The sequence below is a fragment of the Mobula hypostoma genome, chromosome 12 (genome assembly GCF_963921235.1).
Source record: "Mobula hypostoma chromosome 12, sMobHyp1.1, whole genome shotgun sequence".
NCBI classification, from domain to species: Eukaryota; Metazoa; Chordata; class Chondrichthyes; order Myliobatiformes; family Myliobatidae; genus Mobula; species Mobula hypostoma.
The window spans coordinates 45,225,578-45,246,503 of NC_086108.1; the positions used below are offsets into that span (position 1 = coordinate 45,225,578).

Consider the following 20,926-nt stretch of genomic DNA (forward strand, 5'->3'; position numbering starts at 1 on the left):
TGACTCTCACGGCTATCTGGACTATTCTTCTTCTCACCCTGTCTCTTGCAAAATTGCCATCCCCTTCTCGCAATTCCTCCGTCTCCACCGCATCTGCTCTCAGGATGAGGCTTTTCATTCCAGGACGAGGGAGATGTCCTCCTTTTTTAAAGAAAGGGGCTTCCCTTCCTCCACCATCAACTCTGCTGTCAAACGCATCTCCCCCATTTCACGCACATCTGCACTCCCTCCATCCTCCCGCCACCCCACTAGGAATAGGGTTCCCCTGGTCCTCACCTACCACCCCACCAGCCTCCGGGTCCAACATATTATTCTCCGTAACTTCCGCCACCTCCAACGGGATCCCACCACTAAGCACATCTTTCCCTCCCCCCCCCCGAGTTTCCACAGGGATTGCTCCCTACGCAACTCCCTTGTCCATTCGTCCCCCACATCCCTCCCCACTGATCTCCCTCCTGGCACTTATCCTTGTAAGCGGAACAAGTGCTACACATGCCCTTACACTTCCTCCTTACCACCATTCAGGGCCCCAGACAGTCCTTCCAGGTGAGGCGACACTTCACCTGTGAGTCGGCTGGGGTGATATAATGCGTCCGGTGCTCCCGATGTGGCCTTCTATATATTGGCGAGACCCGACGCAGACTGGGAGATCGTTTTGCTGAACACCTACGCTCTGTCTGCCAGAGTAAGCAGGATCTCCCAGTGGCCACACATTTTAATTCCACATCCCATTCCCCTTCTGACATGTCTATCCACGGCCTCCTCTACTGTAAAGATGAAGCCACATTCAGGTTGGAGGAACAACACCTTATATTCCATCTGGGTAGCCTCCAACCTGATGGCATGAACATTGACTTCTCTAACTTCTGCTAATGCCCCACCTCCCCCTCGTACCCCATCTGGTATTTACTGTATTTACATACACACATTCTTTCTCTCTCTCTCTCCTTTTTCTCCCTCTGTCCCTCTGACTATACCCCTTGCCCATCCTCTGGGTTTTTTCCCCTCCCTCCCTTTTCCTTCTCCCTGGGCCTCCTGTCCCATGATCCTGTCATATCCCCTTTGCCAATCACCTGTCCAGCTCTTGGCTCCATCCCTCCCCCTCTTGTCTTCTCCTATCATTTCGGATCTCCCCCTCCCCCTCCCACTTTCAAATCTTTTACTAGCTCTTCTTTCAGTTAGTCCTGACGAAGGGTCTCGGCCCGAAACGTCGACTGTACCTCTTCCTAGAGATGGTGCCTGGCCTGCTGCGTTCACCAGCAACTTTGATGTGTGTTGCTATGAAGACTTCCTTCATTTCCTCAGCCACTGTGTGCACCTTTCTCTTGGTAGCCCCAACTTTGAAGCACCTTGCAAAATGATTCTTCTTCCCACAATTATTGCAAGACTTTCCATAAGCAGGACACACCTTTGGCATGAACCTACTTGCAAGTTTGCTGCATTTACTGTTTGATTGTACCTCTTTGCTATGCTGTTACTTGGCGAAACACCTTGTACTCTGCCCCTCTGTTTTCACAGCATGCACGGTTGTTTCTGCCCTGTTCAGCTCTTCAGTTTGAATTTGTGTTGTCTCCAAAGCCCGGCACATATTCACAGCCTTTTGTAGCTTTAAATCTTTTTCACAGTGCAACCTTTCTCTGAGAACAATAGTTTGGGATTCCACAAACTATCTTGTTTCTGACTAGTGAATCTCCCAAATCTCCAAACTCATTGGACTTACTCAGTGTGTGAAGTTCAGCTAAGTATTGGTCAAAGGAGACAGTTTGTTTCTGCTCACAGGAGAAGAACTTGGTATCCCTCAAATGTGATATTTTTACGTGGGACAAAATACTCTTCCAATTTTGATCATCAGAGTGTCCATTTTAAAGTCTGCCTCCTCAGTTTGAAAGCTGTTGTAGATGTCCAAAGCATCTTCACCAATTATGCGTAGAAAGATGGATGCTTTCAATTTTTCCTCTGCCCCACTGGCTCTGCTCGCCGCTAACCATATATTGAATCACTGTTTGAAGCTTTCCAAATTATCAGCTAGATTGCTAGTAAACTGCATAGATGTGGATGGACTTAGGTTATCCATAACAGAATTTTTCGGGCTTCTCCCACCTGAATCTCTTGGTAAGCTTTGAGAATGCATGCTCTCTTGCCAGCAGCTTCTCTCTGTCTGAACCTTGCATCCCTTTCTTAATTGCTTGCAGTATTCAGCTACGCTTCATACTTAGACCTCACGCCGACTTCGGACACCATGTTCTGTTTGTTCTTTAACGAAGGCAAACTTGTGTGGGTAAAATGCTCGAACTATTTTATTTACAGATTTACAGAATGACTCCAGCTCAACCACATTTTACTCGGGACCTTCTAGCCCCCCAAGAAAGTGCGTGTGACCCGTTCATCAACGTCACTTCCATTTTTGAGTGAACCGCCCTCATTGCGCACAGGGAACTGAAGTTCCTTTTTATGTAAACACATAATAACACACTTAATGCCCAGCATTGTCCTATGATCGTAAGAAAGATGTTTAAAAAAAAACACAAAAAATCTTTAGTTGGCGCCCGAGAGGCAATCCAAATGCACTGCCATCATCCTGGAGTAAAAATTAACGAAAACTCAGTAAAAGAGGAGGTTAAAATCAGACATTTGTTATTATTGTACGAACAGAAGGACTGGATGTGCTCCTCCATATTTTCCAAAACTATTCAGGACCAGAGTTACCAATAAAGGTTTTAGTGCATCTCACAATGAAAATTAGGTAGGCTTCATAGCACTCTAGGTTGAAACGGCTGGTTGCCTTGGGCAGTCAATCTTCAACCACACCCAGGTGCTGTGTCATTAAATAGCTATGGTGAAGAGAAATTTAGTTCATTCTGTAAACCTCTTAACTTGACTGAATTAATACAAATCAAAAATAAATTACAGAAGTTGTTCATTATCAGTAATATCAATAGGAGCATCAATATTTTTGTAAAGTAGATTCTTTTTAAGAAAGGATATACTGGCACTTGTGGCACTACAATAGAGACTCACTAGGCCCATTCCTGGGATGAAAGGGTTGTCCTATCAGTAGCAGCTAAAACAAATTATCTGTGTTCTTTGGAGTTTAGAAGAATGATCTTGCTAGAACACTTAAGATGCTTGTAAAACACACAAAATGCTGGAAGAACTCAGCAGGCCAGGCAGCATCTATGGAAAATTAAACAGTGGTCGTTTCGGGCCGAGACCCTTCGTCAGGATGCTTAGTGGTCATGTTGATGTTGAGTTATTTCCTCTAGTGGGAGAATATGGAATGAAGGGACAGAGTTACTAGGTTAGTAGGTAGTCGTTTTAAGCTGACTTGCATAGGAATTCTTGCAGAATTTGGTGACTCTTTGGAACTCTTTACCTTGGTCTGTAGAGGCTACATCATTGGAGATTTTTAACATGGAAATAGATATATTTTTGAAAGATTAGGGAATTGTGAGATATGGAGGTCTGACACAGAGGAGGTAAAGGCAGGGAAGATCATTCATGACTGTATAGAATGGCTACAAACAGCTGAGTGGCTTACTCCTGATTCCAGATTGTTTAATGTCATTTCCAGTACATAAGCGTAAAGGAGGATGAAATAATTGTTACTCTGGATCTGATGCATCACAAAAATCACAATAAGTTAAATAACGTGATAATATAAAAAAATCAATAGATATAAATACATAATATAGTTTATATACATAGATTGATTATATGCCCATAGGTTCTTATAAATAATTGTAAGATGCTCATTGATTTTTTTCATATGTTTGAGTGGCTTTCTTTAATAGTGTTAATTATTTGAAAGCTTGGTATTCATCTCTTTTGGTGAATGTACATGTCATGCTCTTAGTTTACGCTCATGGTGTTGGATTGAGGCAGACTGTCCAAAAAGGACAGACACCTGATCAGTGATACAAATTATTTAACAAATAAATTTACAGTTAGCTTTATTTTTCTCTTGAGAGAGTTTGCCAAAATATAGTCGCCAATAGCTACTGATCCTTCCAGAACTATCTTTAATATAGGGAAGGAACAAGGACTTGCTGCACCATTTCTAATGGTACAGTAGCCAAACTAACCTTATCTGGGCACAGACATGGACAGCAACACTTAGGCCATTTGGAAGCATGGAGCTGTGCTCAACCCAAGAGCTGAAGTGAAAACTGAATGAAAGGTTTGCCAGCAAGACTGCGATGGTTTACATTTTGAGCCAGGTAATCTTGAAAACATATGTTTAGGATTGTCAGAGGAATTCTAATTAAATAAGATAAAACAGATGCTGAATCTGTTTGAATTTATGAAACTTTCGTCATGGGATACAGAATAGGTTGCTCTGTCTTTCTGTTATATGACTCAAATATTGATGTACTGTATGTGATGTCTAAGCATAAAACTTAATTCTTTTCTTCTTTGTGCTTTCCTTCCTTTGCCAAGGAATCTCTACCTTCAGAGCTCAGGTACCACTCATTCAATCAATTCAGTCGATGATGGTCGAGACAAATTTCAATTGCAATGTTTTTTTTTGTCTATCACATGAGCAATAATTTGACAGAGATTGCTCAGCTGCATAAAACCTAACTGATTCAGTTCATTGAAATTATCAGTTGTCAATGATTTGAGATTTATCTGCTCTGCCATGTTATTGTCCATGAAATAAAGGCAGCATTTGAACTCCCGTAAGCTATTATTTATACATGTCTGTGAAGTTTATGCATCTTATGACCATGCCATAGACTTAAACGTGGCAGCTTAAGTAAACTTGTAAAGCTGCTATGCTCTTGGGTGTGTTACACAAAGAATACCAGATCAAGATCTACTGCCAGCTGTTGCAGGGCATTTTGTCCAGAGACATTGATTCCTATAGCAGTGCCATGTAGCTACTGTGCCAAAGGAGTAAGACGGTCAGGTAAAGTTTAAAGCATTCCTAACAATTTATTCATTCTGTATTATGGGATTACCTATTGGAATGACTTTGCATACTTATCCAAAAGTGCTTTAGCAATTACATCCAACAATATACATGGTACCAAGTTAAAGGTTACACACAGCAACTAATCTTGAAACAAAAACATTGCTTGCATGTAACCCTGTAAAGTGCAGCATTTAAAATATGGCCTTTGATAAATTATTGCTATGAAACATTCTTTGTTTGCAGCCTCTTAATAGTTTTACTTTGAGTACCGGTAATAATTATCAACAACTACAGTTGTGAAAACTATTTTCAGCCTTTTGAATCAAATCCAGGAGTAAGGCTATCATCTGACACCCCTGGTCAGCTGCCAGAGCTGAGCTGTTCGAGTGAAGTGTCTTAAAAAGAAGAATTTCTACTTTTAGTAACTGCATTCCAGTTGAAAAGTGCTCATGCACAGGAACTAATAATTCACTATTCCATAGCAGAAGGAATCACATGGTATATAGTCAGGATAGAATTGTCTTAATGAGACTCAGCAGCGATTGTGAAGTGTAAAACTTCTTTCTCTCTCAAACATTTACAGAAACCATATGCTTGTCAGATCCCAGGGTGCACAAAGCGCTACACTGATCCAAGCTCATTGAGGAAGCATGTCAAAGCACACTCTGCCAAACAGCAACAGGTGCGTAAGAAGGTAAGAAATAATCATAGATAATCCAGTATGTGTCATGTACTGGACAATCACATGTTTTTGGGAAATACAGGTATTCATTTTCACATCACATTTTTGGGGAAATATTTATTTGTTTTAGAAAGATTATATTTTCTTTTCTCACATTTTTTTTCAATGGAGAATGTTGAACATGTCACAATTGTGAAAAAAAAGATAAATTAAACTAGAAGTCGTGGTTATGAAGGCCAGCCTAGGTTTTAGAAGCCAGCTATGAAGAAGAATGAAAGACTCAAGGGCTGAAGACGTCCATTATTTTTGCATCCTTGAAAAGTGTGATTCAGAACATGATTAGTCTCGAAGAAGCGTGTCAAGAAATATTTGTTGAAACTATATTGATATAATATGGGAAGTTTGTGCTTATTCTTCCACTACAAGAAATTTTCTCTTTTATAGCAGTTAATATGAACTCTCAGAAATTTCAAGGAAGTATTGAAATAAACATACTTCTTTCAGGCTCAGTGGGAAAAAGTGAAACTGAAATTGCTGGAAAAACTCAGCATGTTTGAGTTTCACTGATAAAGTGAGCCAATTTTGCTCAACACTTTATCAAGAAGGAAATGAAAACAATGCCTCACCTTATCAGAAATATTCTCTTTGTCCTACCCCTCTCTCCCCACTCTTTCTGCAACTTAAAACCAACTTATTTTCTTTCTTCATGAACCTGAAATGTTAAATCTGTTTCTCTTTCCACAGAAACTGCCTGACCTAGGAAAGCCAGCTACTAATCAGAAATAGCCAGCATGGCTTTGTCAATGACAAATCCTGTCTGATGAACAGATTAAAATTTCTGAAGAAATAACAAAATGTATTGATGAGGGCAGCACAATAGATGTAGTTTACAAGGACTTTGACAAGGACTCACGTGGGAGACTGGTCCAAAAGGTTAGGGATCAAGGACAAGTTAATAAATTGGACCCAAAATTGGTTTTACCATAAGAATCAGACTATAATAATAGAGGGTTGCTTTTGTAAATAGATGTCTGTGACTTGTGGTATTTCACAGAGATCAGTGTGGAGACCTTTGTTGTTTGTAATAGACATGAATGATGTGGATGTAAGATTAGATTAGATTCAACTTTATTGTCATTGTGCCGAGTACAGATACAAAGCCAATGAAATGCAGTTAGCATCTGACCAGAAATGCAAAGAATAGTGTTATTTACAAAATAACTGCGAATAAAAAGTGCTACAGCACACAAATATAGAAGTACTGAGACAGTACAGTACGGATGCAATAATGCTTAGCGCTGTGATGTGAGGTTCAGCAGTGTCACAGCCTCAGAAGAAGCTCTTCCTGTGCCTGCTGGTACGGGAGCGGAGGCTCCTGTAGCGCCTACCGGATGGGAGGAGAGTAAAAAGTCCATGGTCAGGGTGAGATGCATCCCTGATAATGCTTTTCACCCTGCCCAGGCAGCGTTTATTGTAGATGTTCTCAATGGTGGGCAATTGGGTGCCGATAATCCGCTGGGCAGTCCTCACCACCCGCTGAAGTGCTTTGCAGTCTGATACAGGACAATTGCCATACCACACTGAGATGCAGTTGGTGAGTATGCTCTCAATGGTACAGCGGAAAAAGTCCGTCAGTATCCTGGGACAGAGGTGAGCTTTCTTCATGCTCCGCAGGAAATAAAGGCACTGTTGCGCCTTTTTAATCAGGATGGAGGAGTTCAGGGACCAGGTGAGATTCTCAGAAATGTGGACACCAAGGAATTTGAAGCTTGATACACGCTCCACTACAGCTCAGTTGATGTAGATGGGGACGTGAGTATGGCTGCTAGCATGCCTGAAGTCCACAATGATCTCCTTGGTCTTCTGGGTGTTAAGGGCCAGATTGTTGTCAGCACACCACGCGGCCAGGTGCTGAACCTTGTCCTTGTAGGCCGTCTCGTCATCCCCTCTGATCAGACCAACCACCGTGGTGGTGTCTGCGAACTTGATTATGGAGTTAGAACCATGTACAGGAACACAGTCATAGGTGAAAAGGGAGTACAGAAGAGGGCTCAGCACACAGCCTTGAGGCACGCTGGTGTTCAGGGTGAGAGTGGAGGAGGAGAAGTTGTCTAACTTAACAGATTGGGGTCTGTTAGTTAGAAAGTCCAAGGTCCAACTGCAGAGGGATACGCTGATACCAAGCTGGCGAAGTTTGGCATCAGCTTGGAGGGGATTGCAGTACTGAATGCCGAACTAAAGTCAATGAACAGCTTTCTGACGTAAGAGTTGGGGCTGTCCAGGTGGGTCAGGGCAGAGTGAAGTGCCGTGGAGATGGCATCCTCTGCTGACCTGTTGGTGCGATAGGCAAATTGATGGGGGTCCAAGGTAGAGGGTAGACAGGATTTCAGATGTGATGGAACCAGTCTCTCAAAGCACTTTGCAACGATGGGGGTGAGTGCAACTGGGCGGAAGTCATTCAGGCCAGCGGCAGTGGAATGCTTCAGCACTGGCACGATGGTGGCGATCTTGAAGCTTGTGGGGGCAACTGCCTGGGCCAGGGACAGATCAAAAATGTCTGTGAAGACCCCGGCCAACTGCCCTGCACAGACTCTGAGCACACGGCCAGGTATTCCATCCGGATCAGCTGCCTTCCATACATTCATCCTGCTCAGGGGGGCGTAAACATCGGAGGTGGAAAGTGAGAGAGGCGGTTCACCAGGTGGGAGATCCGCTTTGAGGGTGACTTCCTTGTTCTCTCGGTCAAAGTGAACGTAGAAGTAATTGAGCTCATCAGGGAGGGAAGCAGAGCTGGAAGGGGCCACAGTACTAGGAGGTTTGAGGTCTGTAATGACCTGTATGCCATGCCACATGCGCTGGGGGTCTGAGGAGTTGAAATGCTCCTCGATTCTCTGTTTGTATATGTGTTTAGCCTGGGAGATTCCCCTCCTTAGGTTGGCCCTAGCTGAGCTGTAAGCCTCCCAGTCTCCAGACCTGAAGGCTGAATCTCTGGCTTTGAGCAGGAGGCGAACTTCTCTGTTCATCCATAGTTCCTGATTGGGAAAAACTTTTATTTGTCTTTGTGGTGTCACTCTATCTACACACTTGTTGATGTGCTCAAGGACAGGTGAGAAGCATGATAGGTAAGTTCTCAGATGACACAATGATTGGTGGAGTTGTTGATGGTGTGGTGTGTGATATTGATGTATTGAGAAATGGCAGATGAAGTTTGATCCAGATAAATGTGAGGTGTTTTTTTTTGGAATACCAATGAGTAGGACATACACCATGAATGGTAACGACCTAGAGAGTATCAGTGGGGCCTTGGTGTACACTTTCAAAGATAATTGAGGTTGACAGTTCAGGTAGAGAATGAGGTGAAGAAGGCAAGTGCAATAGACATTGAATGCAAAAGCAGAGATGTTATACTAAAACTGTAAAAAAGTATTGGTTAGACCTCAAAAGCAGTACTACATACAGTTTCAAAACATACAAGATATGATAACAAGTGAAGGCCCAAAGGACATTCACCAGTATTTTACCTGGGATAGTGCGTTTCAATAATGAAGAGGCTGGGTTTGTTTATCCTGCAACAGAGGAGGGTAAGAGGTGACATCATTGAAATATATAAAGTTATGAGCGGCATAGATAGGGAAGACTGCAGGAAGCTATTTCCCAAATCAGAGCTAAATAAAAATAGAGGACATAGATTTGGTGTAAGTTGTGGGGGATTTAGAGAAGATCTGTGAATCACAATTACCTGGAAGCAGAATCACTGAAAACAATTTGACAAATGTTGAGATGTGCAGTTGAATTGTCTGGCATAGAAGACAATGAGCCAAGTGCTGGAAGATAGAGTGAATACAAATGGATAACCACTGGCCAGCATTGATGTGATGGGCTGAATGCTCTGTTTCCATGCTATATAATTCAGTGGCTCCATGATCTGCTGACTGTCTCCAGGTTTTCTGACTTTTATTTCAAATTCTTGATTCTCAGGAAGAAAATAAATCACTTGTTAAGAAACAGAACTTATTATTAATCCATAAATGCTGATTTACAGTAAGCTCTAAACTGGGCAGTCTGATTTTAATGAGGATGCACAAAACAAACATAAAGCTTTTGTTTGCCTTAGGAAAAAATCCAGTGCTTGATTGTGTTATAGTAAGTGATACCTGTAAAATTACTTCAAGTGTGCAATTTTTCAGATACTTAAGGCACTAATTCATAAAATTTACTGTCATTATGCTCATAAAATAAGCAAAACAAATGTTGCTTTCTATTTTAAGACTTTCATGAAATAATGAGCTAATAATATCATGGTATGTGTCTAATACATTAAATTACATTGGAATATCTGTTTACATATTAACAGGCATTGAATCCTGAAGCTTAAAATGTCTTTGAGGTGCTTACAGTGTGCCCAAAAAAGCACTTGACTAGTTGCACAAGTCATACGCTGTCAAGATCCTAGTCGGCATTTATGAGACTAACCTGCACTTTCTGGCTTAGGTGACTGTGGCTCCACTAGACAATGGTGAAGCCCATGAATAGATGGGAAGCAAAAATAGAACAGAGTGTAAAATCAATGTCTGTCTAGGTACCATATCCGATGCTGCGTTGGTGACCATGGTTTTCCATATAGATCTATCCCCCGTTCTTTGAATGACTTCCATTTCCTCGATGTGTGGCTATGCTTTTGATGTACATAAGCCGAGATCTTCCTCTAGGTTTACTCCCCTCGATCTTTCCAGAGAGTATGAGTTTTTCTAGCTCATCTTTCCGCATGATGTGTCCTAGGAATCTGAGTTGTCTTTCTCTTATTGTTGGTATGAGTGATCAAACTGCTTGGGCTCTTCTGAGAACTTCTTCATTTGATGTGTGTGTGGTCCATGATATTTTTAACATTCTCCTGTAGAACCATAATTCAGCTGCTTCTAGTCTCTTTTCCATTGCTGGGGAAATGGTCCAGCATTCACTTCCGTAAGTCAGGATAGAATAAATGTAGCACTGCAGTATTCTGTTTTTAGTGTACGTGCTCATCTTTCTGTCTGTTAATACGGTCTTCATTTTTTGGTAAGCTTCTTTCGCCATTGCTATTCTGTATTTAATATCTGTGTCGCACCTGCCATTACTTGTTATTAGGCTGCCAAGATATCTGAGTTTGTTGACTTGTTTGATGTTTGTATTTCCAATCTTGATCACACATTGTGGGGTGTTTGTCTTTCTGGAGATGACCATGCTTTCTGTCTTTCTGGTGTTGATTGAGAGGCCTTTGCGATCACTTTCTGCTGCCACTATAGTGAGTAGTTCTTGAAGTTTTGTGTCTGAGTCAGCTATTAGTACAATGTCATCAGCATATCTGATGTTATTTATATTATGGCCTCCAATTGTGAATCCTTTGCTGTCTTTGATACTTCTCAAGATATTTTCACTATACAGGTTGAGTAAGTCTGGCAAAAAGACACAACCTTGCCTGACTTCTCTCATGATATTCACATACTCACTCACTTCTCCTATTATTCTGATGGATGCTGTCTGGTCCCCATATAAGTTTCTTAAGAAATGTATATCTTTCCCATCTATGTCAAGATGGTTCCTGCTTCTCAGACGCTGAGCAGTAGATCCTTTTAATAGGACAATGGTCAGGGTCACCCATCTTGTAAAGACACTGCATTGGAAGCAAGCAAGGGGAAGCTGCTTGTATTTCATCCCTAGTACAACCATGGTTAATACATACACAAATGTAAAAGACAACAGTGTAAATGGTTAGTCCTGACGAAGGGTCTCGGCCTGAAACGTCGACTGCGCCTCTTCCTATAGATGCTGCCTGGCCTGCTGCGTTCACCAGCAACTTTGATGTATGTTGCTTGAATTTCCAGCATCTGCAGAATTCCTGTTGTTAGTGTAAATGGGAGCCCACTTCCAAATAGTGCAGACACCTCACTCGGTACGGGATATCATGTAAACAGACAGGTGAACCCGGATCATCGTACCACTACTGTCTGCAAGAACAAGAGACTGCGAGTTGCCACTTGGAATGTTCGAACCCTGCACCAAGCTGTAAGCTAGAAAACGTAACATTAGAAATTAAGAGGCTAGAAGTCAGCATCCTAGGCCTAAGTGAAATAAGATGGAAAGGCACTGGAGTATTCCAATCAGACGACTACAGGATGATATACTCTGGTGGAGGTAAACATGAAAAGGGTTTTGCTGTGGCGACCCACTTCCCAGCGCACATGAACCGGCTCATGAAACAGCGCGTGCCGGCAGAGAGGCCGGCCCCAAAAAGGGTGCCAGGCCATCTTCACCAACAGGGGGAAAATCCCTCGCGCGGAAAGGGTCTGCAAATATGCATTCCCCACAGCAGTCCTGCCTGGGGAGGGCGGGAACAGGAAGCCTTTAAAGGAGGCTGCGAAGTTTGAATAAATCTCTTTTATCGCAACTCCAACTCACCGACTACGTGTCGTTATTCTAGCGCTGTGTGTAGCACACCGCTACACTTGGTGATCCCGACGGCCCAAACGATATTTGGACCAGAGATAACCAACGCCGCATCTGTTCGCGCAGTTTTGTTAAAACTGCCAAGCTTCTGGACGCTGCGACCTCGTCTGTGGTTCGAACAAGCAGAACCCCAATTCCACATTCAGCAGATAACCTCGGATTCCATTCATTACTACTATGTGGTGAGCTCCCTCGACCAGGAGACAGCTGCACAAGTTGAGGAGTTTATACAGTCGCCCCGGGAGGACGGCAAATACACAGCATTCAAAGCCGTGCTCATAAGGACTTTTGAACTTTCACGGCGCGAGCAAGCTGCCTGCTTACTGCACCTGGATGGTTTGGGAGACAGGCCGCCGTCAGCATTAATGAACGAAATGCTGGCCCTGGCTGAAGGACACAAACCCTGCCTTATGTTTGAGCAGGCGTTCCTAGAGCAACTGCCCGAGGACATATGCCTACTGCTGTCCGACGCAGATTTCAGCAACCCCCGGAAGGTGGTGGCCTGGGCAGATGTGCTGTGGAATGCCAAGAAGGAGTGGGGTGCCCGTCGCACAGATCACCAAGCCACGTGCCCAACGACAGACCAGACCAGGCCCGGTAGCAGAGCCTACATAACCCGGCAATGGGAGTGAGGAGCCCAACGAACAATGGTGTTTCTACCACCAGTGGTGGGGCATGGAGGCCCGCCGCTGCAGACCGCCCTGCAAATTCCCGGGAAACGCCACGGCCAGCCGCCGCTGATGGCTACGGCGGCTGGCCATCAGGACAGCCTCCTGTATGTCTGGGACAAGCAGCTGGGACGCCGCATTTTGGTCGACACTGGAGCGGAGATCAGCGTCTTACCTCCAACAAGTTACGACACCCGGAACAGAGAACCGGGACCCACGTTGAGGGCCGCTAATGGCAGCACAATACGAACCTACGGCACCCGCACGGTGCGGCTACAGTTCAGCTCCAGCCGGTTCACATGGGACTTCACACTGGCCGCCGTGGCCCAACCACTCCTGGGGGCAGATTTTCTGCGAGCTCACAACCTGCTGGTCGACTTGCAAGGGAAGTGACTAGTCCATGCCAAGACTTTTCAAACGTTCTCCCTGGGTGAAGCCAAGTTGCCAACCCCACACCTGGACTCCATCACACTGTCCGATGACGAATTCACCAGGGTCCTGGCGGATTTCCCATCAGTTCTGACACCGCAGTTCACGGCAGCCATGCCCAGACACGGAGTACAGCACCACATCCCGACCCAGGGACCACCCCTCCACGCTCGTGCTCGAAGGCTTCCCCTGGACAAGCTCCGACTGACGAAAGAGGAGTTCAAGAAGATGGAGGAATTGGGGATCATACAACGGTCCGACAGCCCATGGGCCTCCCCCTGCACATGGTGCCCAAGGCAACGAGGGGCTAGAGACCATGTGGCGACTACCACAGACTGAACGAGGCTACAACGCCAGACCGCTACCCTGTGCCGCACACTCAAGACTTTGCAGCAAACCTACATGGCGCAAGGATCTCTTCCAAGGTAGACCTCGTCCGAGGATACCATCAAATCCAGGTACATCTGGACGACATCCCCAAAACAGCACTCATCACCCTGTTCGGCCTTTCGAATTCCTCTGAATGCCGCGCAGACGTTTCAGCGGCTAATGGACGCGGTGGGACGCGACCTGGACTTTGCATTCATCTATTTGGACGACATCCTCATAGCCAGCAGTAGTCGTCAGGAGCATCTGTCCCACCTCCGCCAGCTCTACTCCCGCCTGAGTGAATTTGGCCTTACAACCAACCCGGCCAAATGCCAGTTCAGACTCGACACCATCGACTTCCTGGGCCACAGGATTACTAAAGACGGGGCAACCTCTCTGCCCACCAAGGTAGACAGGGTCCGCCACTTTCCCCGTCCCAACACAGTCAAAGGCCTGCAGGAATTCGTGGGTATGGTGAATTTCTACCACCACTTCCTCCCCTCAGCAGCCCGAATCATGCGCCCCCATTCACTCTGATGTCGGGTATGGGCAAGGACATTACCTGGGATGAAGAGGCCGTGGCCACTTTCGTTAAAACCAAACAAGCCTTGGCAAACGCCGTGATGCTAGTGCACCCCAGAACAGTCGCTCCTACTGCCCTCACGGTGGACGCATCCAACCCAGCAGTCGATGGAGTGCTGGAACAACTCATTGAGGGTCGCTGGCAACCCCTGGCGTTCTTCAGCAAACACCTACGACCACCTGAACTCAAATACAGTGCTTTCGACTGGGAGCTATTGACACTATACCTGGCAATCTGGCATTTCAGGTACTCCTTAGAAGGTAGGCCCTTCATCGCATTTACGGACCACAAACCGCTTACCTTTGCGTTCACTAAGGTGTCCGACCCCTGGTCGTCCCGCCAGCAGCGACATCTGTCCTACATCTCCAAATACACAACGGGCATCCGGCATGTCTTGGGAAAGGACAACGTCGTGATGGACGCACTATCCAGACCTACCATACAGGCCCTGTCCCAGGGGGTGGACTATGCAGCACTGGCGGAGGCACAGCAGGCAGACGATGAGATCCCTAGTTACAGGACTGCGGTCTCCGGTTTGCAGCTCCAAGACCTCCCCGTAGGCCTATGTGAGAGGACCCTACTGTGTGACATAGCTACCGGCCAACCTCGCCCCGTCGTCCCAGCAGCCTGGCGCCGGCGGGTTTTCGAGTCCATTCACAACTTAGCGCACCCCTCCATCAGGACAACCGTCCAGCTGGTCTCCAACAGATTAGTGTGGCATGGGCTGCGTAAACAGGTCAGTGAATGGGCCAAAACGTGCATGCAGTGCCAAACGGCCAAGGTGCAGTGGCACACCAAGGCTCCGCTGCAGCAGTTCGAACCCACCCGCCGGAGGTTCGACCACATTCATGTGGATATCGTGGGGCCCCTGCCAGTGTCATGAGGAGCGTGGTACCTCCTAACTATGATAGACCGGTTCACCAGATGGCCAGAGGCGGTCCCGCTCACCGACACCACCTCCGAATCCTGTGCCCGAGCACTGATCGCAACCTGGGTAGCCCACTTCAGGGTATCAGCCCACATTACATCTGACAAGGGCGCCCAGTTCACCTCCAGTCTGTGGTCGGCTATGGCCAGCCTTTTAGGATCGCAGCTACACCATACAACTGCCTGCCACCCACAGTCGAACAGACTAGTACAGAGTTTCCACCGTCACCTGAAGTCGGCTCTCATGGCCCGCCTGGAAGGGCCTAACTGGGTGGACGAACTTCCCTGGGTCCTGCTCGGAATCCGCTCGGTGCCCAAGGAGGATCTGCGCACCTCGTCGGCCGAGTTGGTGTACGGCGCACCCCTGGTAGTCCCAGGACAGTTCATACCGGCCCCAAGGGGGCAAGAGGAGGAACCCGCAGCAGTCCTGGACAGACTACAGGAGAGGCTCGGTAACCTGGCCCCCATACCCACTTCACAGCATGGACAGAGCCCAACCTGCGTACCCAAAGACCTGCAGAACTGTAAGTTTCTTTTTGTACGACAGGGCGGACACCGGGCACCGCTACAGTGGCCCTACGAGGGGCCGTTTAAGGTGATCAGGAACAACGGGTCCACATTCGTGCTGGACGTTGCGGGGGGAGAGGAGGTTTTCACAGTGGACCGACTCAAACCGGCCCATGTGGACTTGTCGCAGCCAGTCCGGTCTCAGGCACCGCGGCGCAGGGGCAGACCTCCCAAACAGAGGCCGATCCAGACTGTGGACATTGGGGGAGGTATCACCTGTTCTTGGGGGGGGGGGTTATGTGGTGACCCACTTTCCAGCGCACTTGAACTGGCTCACGAAACAGCACGCGCCGGCAGAGAGGCCGGCCCCAAAAAGGGCGCCAGGCCATCTTCACCAGCAGGGGGAAAATCCCGCTTGCGGAAAGGGTCTGCGAATATGCATTCCCCACAGCAGTCCCGCCCGTGGAGGGTGGGAACGGGAAGGCTTTAAAGGAGGCTGCGAAGTTTGAATAAATCTCTTTTATCGCAACTCCAACTCACCGACTACGTGTCGTTATTCTAGCGCTGTGTGTAGCACACCGCTACATTTTAATCATTTTAGACAAAGAAACATTCAAGAGCCTGCTAGCATACTGGCATATCTCAAACAGAGTGATGCTAATCAAACTAAAAGGACAACAAAACAACATCTCTATCATCCAAGTATACGCACCCCCAATGGGAAGCTCAGAGGAAGAAATTGATGCCTTCTACCACTCTCTAGACAAAGCACTAGAAGAATGCAAATCACAAGAAGCCATCATAGTCATGGGCGACTTCAATGCAAAAGTTGGTGAGGGAAGAGAAGACCATATTGTTGGAGACCAGGGACTGGGAGAAGGAAATGAAAGAGGAGAATAGCTTATGTCATGGTGTAAAACAAACAATCAGATAATCACCAACACTTGGTTTAAACAACATCCAAGAAGGAAATGGACATGGAGAAGCCCAGATGGGAACAACAAAAATCAAATCGACTACATAACAATCAATAACAGTAAAATCAATAACCTGTAAAAAAAAGGGTTACCAAGCAATTTTAAGAAGTCCTTGTATTGCTTGTTTTCCTCCTCCTCTTAATCTTTGCTGTAACTTGGGTATCAGTAACGGCCAGAAAACACTCGGAGCTACCCATAACAAAGAATCAGGATCAGGTTTACGTATGGTGTGATGTTTGTTGTTTTGTAGCAGCAAGAAATTACTGTAAGTTACAGTAATAAGTATATTAAAAATAAATAGTGCAATAAGAGTGCAAAATAGTGAAATAATTTTGTAGGTTCATGGACCATTAAAAAATCTGATGGCAGAGGGGAAGAAGTTGTTCCTAAGATGTTAAGTGTGGCTCCTGCCTCCTCCCTGATAGTAGTAATGGGAAGAGGGCATGTCCTGGGTAATAAGGACCCAGCAAGATGGATGCGTCTTTTTGTGGCACCAACTTTTGAAAATATCATTGATCATGAGGAAGCTGATGACCATGGTGAAACTAGCTGAGCCTGCAGCTTTCTGCAGCTTTTTTTTATCACACACATTGGCTACTAAGGCTACCGAGATTGCCAGCTGTTCAATAGTTGGCATCACATCCTTGTTGAAAGCCCATCTTTATAAGCAAACACGTATTTGCTAGAGTCAATGGATTACAAGGGGAATTCTGAGTAAATTATTTACTCCCTATTGAGAACAGGTGAGAGGCAGCTAAAGCCACTTGTCCCTTTGCGTACGTGCCAATTTTTTTTCCACAAATCGGTTTTGGCTTATTTTTCCTGACTACACTGTACATACATTATTTCTACTTTATAAAGGCTGTGTATTTATATCATTCCTGCTTTTACTATACGTTACTGTTATTTTAGGTTTTATGTGTTATTTGGTATGATTTGGTAGGTTATTTTTTGGGTCTGGGAACACTTAAAAATTTTTCCCATATAAATTAATGGTAATTGCTTCTTCACTTTACGCCATTTTGGCACGAACGGTTTCATAGGAACGCCCTACCTTAGCGGGGGAAATACGGGACAAGGGCGGTCCCGTATGGGACAAACCAATTTAGTCCAATATACGGGATGTCCCGGCCAATACGGGACAGTTGGCAACCCTATGTTCAAGTTCAACAGTGCGTGAGAGGGAATGAGGAAAGCTGCAGCTGACTCATATCGTTTCCTCATGGCCCGATAGCACATACTTTGCAGCCCAGTACCAGTCCGTGGCCTGGTGGTTGGGGACCGTTGGTCTAGTTAATGAAGATTACTATCTGCTTTGCTGAACTGAGACTTTATTGGCATGGAATGCTATCCAAAGTGTCAGAAAGAGATGAATAATCTGGGTATGAATGAATAATCTGGGTATTGTGAGAGAAATGATTAGGATCTGAACAAGTCATTAACTTTGACTGAGTAAGCAAATTCTGATAAATGACAGAAGAAAAACAGGTATTTTGAGTGTTAAACTGTGAGGGTGAATAATATATTTTTAATTGTTTTGAATTATTACCAAATGGAAAGTGGAGTTATGACTGGCAGAAATGTAATGTAATGAAATGTAATATCACTTACAGCTTGACAACTTACTTTTCTTCATGTTTTCTTAGTTTGTTGTCTGGAGTCTGACCTGAGTCAAAAGCAAAGAAATTAGCAAAGAGAGTTCCTTTGTTTGAATGCAGCATTCTTCTAGTCATGAACAAAGGAAGAAAATATGCACCCAACACCATGGTTTAGGAGTGCATTTCCATAGATAATGAATTTAGTTGATGAAGCATATAGTGTACTAGTACAGAATACTGATGAGGTTGTATGTTGGAAGATTAACTGCATAAATATTTACAATTGAATGTGGATGCTTCTGCTGCCTATTAATAGGTTTATTCTTCTAGCGTTAAGGACTACTTGATTTGGATTTCTGCTTGCAGAGCACCAACTCCATTCTATTTCCCTTACCTTTGGAGTTTCAATACATGGAATTGAATTTGCATTGAAAAAGAGACTGTATTTGCCACCTTCTCCCAGCACAAAGCCACTTTTTTTTATTAGGCAGATTCCAGAAATTTTTCTAATCAATATTGTGTATAGCGTAAGTAGAATCATAGAATCCTACAGAACAGAACCAGACCCTTCAGCCTATTTAATCCATACTGAACCATTAATCTTCCTCGTCCCATTAACCTGCACCCAGACCATATCCCTCCATATCCCACTCATCCATGTATCTATCCAAATTTCTCTTGTATTGAAATCAAACCTGCATCCACCAATTGCACTAGCAACTCATTTAACACTCTGATCACCCTCTGAGTGAAGAAACTCTCCCTCGTGTTTCTCTTAAAGATTTCATCTTTCACCCTTAACCCATGACCTCTAGTTATAGTCCCGCCCAACCTCAATGGAAAAAGCCTGCTTGCATTTACCCTATCTATATCGCTCAAAATTTTGTGTACCTCTATCAAATCTTCCCTCAGTCTTCTGCATTCTAGGGAGTAAAGTCCTATTCTATTCAATCTTTCCCTGTAATTCAATCTTCAAATCCTGGCAATATCCTTGTTAATATTCTCTGCATTCTATTAACCTTATTTGCATCTTTCCTGCAGTTTTGTAACCAAAACTGGACACGATACTCCAATTTAGGCCTCACCAATATCATATACAATTTCAACATAACATCCCAACTTTTGTACTCAGTACATTGATTTATGAAGGCTAATGTGCCAAAAACTTTCTTTACAACCTTATCTACCTGTGACACCACTTTCAAGGAACTATGGACCAATATTCCCAGACCCTCTGTTCTGCTACAATCCTCAGTGCCCTACTGCTCACTGTGTAAGACCAACCCTGGTTGATCCTCCCAGAGTACAACACCTCGTACTTGTCTGCATTAAATTCCTTCTGCCATTTTCCAGCCCAATTCACCAGCTGGTCCAGATCCTGCTGCAAGCATCAATAGTCTTCCTCGCTGTCCACTACACCTTTAATCTTGGTGTCAACTGTAAATTTGCTGAACTTGTTTACCACAATATCATCCAGATCGTTAATATAAATGACATACAACAACGGACTCAGCACTGATCCCTGAAGTACATCACTAGTCACAGGCTTCCAGTCAAAGAGGCAACCACTCTCTCTGGCTTCAGCTGCAAAGCCAACATCTAATCTAATTTACTACCTCATCTTGAATGGCAAGTGACTGAACATTACTGACCACCCTCCCATGCCTTGCTAAAGTTCACGTAGACAACATCCACTGCCTTGCCTTCATCAACTTTCCTGATAACTTCCTCGAAAAACTCTAAAAGATTTGTTAGACATGACTTGCCAATCACAAAGCCATGCTGACTAACCCTAATCAGTCTTTGCCTGTCCAAATACTTATATATCCGGTCCCTTAGAATACCTCCCAATAACTTTCCCACTACTAATGTCAGGTACACTGGCCTATAACTTCTTGGCTTACTGTTGGAGCCTTTCTTAAACAATGGAACATTAGCTATCCTCCAATCCTTTGGCACCTTACCCGTGGCTAAAGATGTTTTAAATATCTTTGCTAAGGGCCCCGTAATTTCTGAATTAGCCTCCCACAGGGTCCAAGGGAACACTTTGTCAGGCCCTGAGGATTTATCCACTCTAATTTGTTTCAAGACAACAAACACCTTCTCCTCTGTAATCTGTATAGGAGATCTAAAACCTCCTCCTCTTTAATGAGTATCTATGATCTTGCTGCTGTTTTGCCTGTCATTTATAGACTCTGTGTTCATCTCCCCAGTTGTAAAAAATTCATTTAAGATCTCCCCCATCTCTTTCAGCTCCATACATAGATTGCCACCCTGATCTATCAGAGGACCTAATTTGCCACTTGCTATCCATTTGCTTTTCAAATACAGTACTGTGCAAATGTCTTAGGCATGTAAATAAAGTCAGGGTGCTAAGACTTTTGCACAGTACAGTCAGAATTCTATGTATTGCACTGTTCTGCTTCTGTTTTTTAAAAAAACCCAAATTTCATGACATGTGAGTGATGATAAACCTGATTCTGATATGAGTATCTGTTGTGGACTGAGACTAGGAAGCGGGCAGGGAGAGGGAAATCATTGTTGGGAAAATGAGAAGGGAAAGGGGAGGGAATGGGAAGCACCTGAGAGACATTCTATAATGATCAATAAACCAATTGTTTGGAATCAAGGTGTCTCGGGCTGGGCGTGTTTGCACCCAGGCCACCCCTCCTTCTCTGGCACTCCTTCTTTGCCACATGTCCCACACCACTCCTGCAGCGCTCCACCCTCGCTATTCCCAACATCCTTTGTTCCCGCCAGATTTACAAACTTGATCTCTGCTCCACAT

General features: G+C 44.8%; 1 protein-coding gene across 1 annotated transcript in view; it reads left to right on the forward strand.

Annotated features, from left to right (window-relative positions):
• The window catches only part of LOC134355154 (zinc finger protein GLIS1), a 380,709-nt gene that overhangs the window by 254,788 nt on the left and 104,995 nt on the right, over positions 1–20,926 (forward strand). Inside the window, exon 5 of the mRNA XM_063064929.1 lies at positions 5,499–5,609. Within this exon, the coding sequence (XP_062920999.1) occupies positions 5,499–5,609 (111 nt within the window). The remainder of the gene's footprint in view (positions 1–5,498; positions 5,610–20,926) is intronic.